This window comes from Aplysia californica, unplaced genomic scaffold, assembly GCF_000002075.1.
Source record: "Aplysia californica isolate F4 #8 unplaced genomic scaffold, AplCal3.0 scaffold00367, whole genome shotgun sequence".
NCBI classification, from domain to species: Eukaryota; Metazoa; Mollusca; class Gastropoda; order Aplysiida; family Aplysiidae; genus Aplysia; species Aplysia californica.
The window spans coordinates 302,926-305,384 of record NW_004797637.1 but is presented as its reverse complement, the minus strand read 5'-3'; the positions used below and the strand labels follow the sequence as shown (position 1 = coordinate 305,384).

Here is a 2,459-nt window from a genome sequence, read left to right as displayed (position 1 = left end):
GGGAGGGGAGGAGGGGGGTTGGGGGGTATAAATGATGGTCGGGGATGAGGGGGTAGGGGGTGATGTAGAGATGGGGAGTGGAGGGGAGGGGGAGGATGAGATAGCATTAGAGGAAAGGAGTAATGGTGAGAGGGAAGGAGGGAGGGGAGGGGAGGTGGAGGGAAGGATTATGGCGAACAGATTGCCAAACATGAGGTGCCGGGCACAGCCTGGTCCCATTATATTACTCTATCCGGTTAACCGGATAATAACTGGTTTGGGGGGGGATTCCGAATTTGACCAGCAACTTGTATAGTCTATGTTTGAGGGTTTAAGTGAATCATTCGAGAGAATTGTTTGAGTAAAGAGAAGAAGAAACGAAGACGAAAAAGACAAACAAACAAACAAACAAACAAACAAACAAACAACAACGCAGAAGCAAACAAGAAGGAGAAAGATGAAAGGTATGACAAGAGAGACGGAGAGAGAGAGAGAGAGGGAGAGAGAGAGAGGGAGAGAAGTGATGGGGGATGGGGCGGGGAGGGACAAAGGCAGACGGTGGGAGACAGAGAGAGATAGCGAGGTTGGGGGGAGGGTGAGACAGAGACAGAAGAGGAAGAGACAAAAGAGACACAGAGACAAGGAAGTGGAGAAAGGGGAAGCAGGCCGAGACAGACAGAGATAAAGAGCAACAGGACAAAAAGATGTCGCCATACTGAACTCATTCTACAAATAATCTTCTCTTTTCACTAACGGTTTTAGGCTCCTTGGACGATGCCCACAGATAGTGATGAAAAGAATCGATGGTCAGAAGACGGCAGTGTCCAGTTTGTGAATTACAGTACCAGGTACAGAGAAGACCTGGACTGCGTGCTGAAGAACATCACTTGCAAGATTCACGGAGGAGAGAAGGTACGTAGACTTCCTCACTTGAAATCTTCCTTCAGTTGTTTTTAGTTCGTTGCAAGCAAAGGCTTGTATTATATATAATATCAAAGAGCGTGCACTATTACGCAATTCCGGTTCACCATGAAGAACACCGTTTAACTTTATTAAAAAACCAAATTAACGGCAAGAAGGGAAAAGTTGCAGGCGCACTCGACTATAGCGAGGCGGTGATTTGCCCTTCATATGCACGCTGGTGGTGCCCATGAGCGCAGCGAAGAGAACAAAGAGCGATGGCCATTACAATGCCCGTCTTGGACATTATAATTTTAGTCTGTGGTTGCGAGTGGTTTCTCTCAGCATCTCCTAACAACACGACTCAAGGATGATACTAGCATAGTGAGATGCATCCTTGCAAAAAGACGAAGATGTTAATTCGAGAAACTGACTCTCTTCCCCTAGTGGAGTGAAGCTCGTGCCTTTAGCACGTAATCAAAATAGATGAAGTCATCGAGGGCCTGCGATTATTAGGGTCATTCGACAATACTCTAAGACACTCTGTTTTGGGGCACTGTATAAAAAAAGAAGCGTAACACTGCATTATTTAGTGAGATTTTCCAGTTTTGTTTTCTTTTATATCTGAAACTTAAAAGGCTAGTAACAATATGCATAATATGAAATAATGGTATGCAAATCCGTGTTTTTTTAGTTCTGTATGATCGTTCGAAAAGTGTCCCAACATGGCATGTTGGTCTGTTACTGATCCGGGCGTTCGTATCAGATGTCCTCAGCTGGTCTCTGTTGCTCAGTTGATAACTGACATGATCAACAGGATTTAACCAACCAATGTCTCACTCACTCACCCACTCACTCATTAGTCCCTTGACTTGCTTCGTCTGGGGAACTGAGGCTAGAAATGTTGATTTTTCCCCATGTCCCTCTGTCTGTTCTCCCGTCGAGTTCTCTTCCCGACAGACCCAGTCTATTAGTTGATATTATCAGGCCAGCTTTTATTTTGTCTTCCTTTCTTTGACTGTCCTGAATGATGGTTTTTGGTAAGGTTTTTATGCCAGGTTGAGTAACCAACACATAAACATTCCGAAACAAAACCCCAAAATTTCTGTGTCCCTCCCCGTCCCTCCCCGTCCCTCCCCGTCCCTCCCCGTCCCCTGCAGGTGGGTATCGTGGGCCGTACCGGAGCCGGAAAATCCTCCCTGTCTCTGGCTCTATTCCGACTGCTGGAGGCGGCGGCCGGCACTATTCTCATAGACGGCCAGGACATCTCTGGCATAGGACTACACAGGCTACGAAGACACGTCACTCTACTGACACAGGTATGTCGTTTGTATATTATTACGTCTAGCTATGTAGAACTCTCGTCGCGCGGGCGGTAATAATGGTTAAATTGGGTTTAACACCCCTTGCACCACTGTAAGGTTATTTATGAAATGAGCAGGCGCGGTTCGTCCATAGAGCACGGTCGTGCAGTGCCGCCCAAAATTTTTTTAATGTTCTATTACGTAAAACACCTACAATAATAAAATAAAAGACGCCAGAAACAAACACTAGCCAACTATATCAAAATACGTTTCTCA

At 45.9% G+C, this 2,459-nt stretch overlaps 1 protein-coding gene across 1 annotated transcript in view; it reads left to right on the top strand.

Annotated features, from left to right (window-relative positions):
• Positions 1 to 2,459, top strand: part of LOC106012418 (multidrug resistance-associated protein 1) — a gene marked incomplete in the record, with an annotated part of 11,988 nt that overhangs the window by 5,977 nt on the left and 3,552 nt on the right. The window contains 2 exon segments of the mRNA XM_013085357.2: positions 742 to 891; positions 2,040 to 2,198. Of these exon segments, the coding sequence (XP_012940811.1) occupies positions 742 to 891; positions 2,040 to 2,198 (309 nt within the window).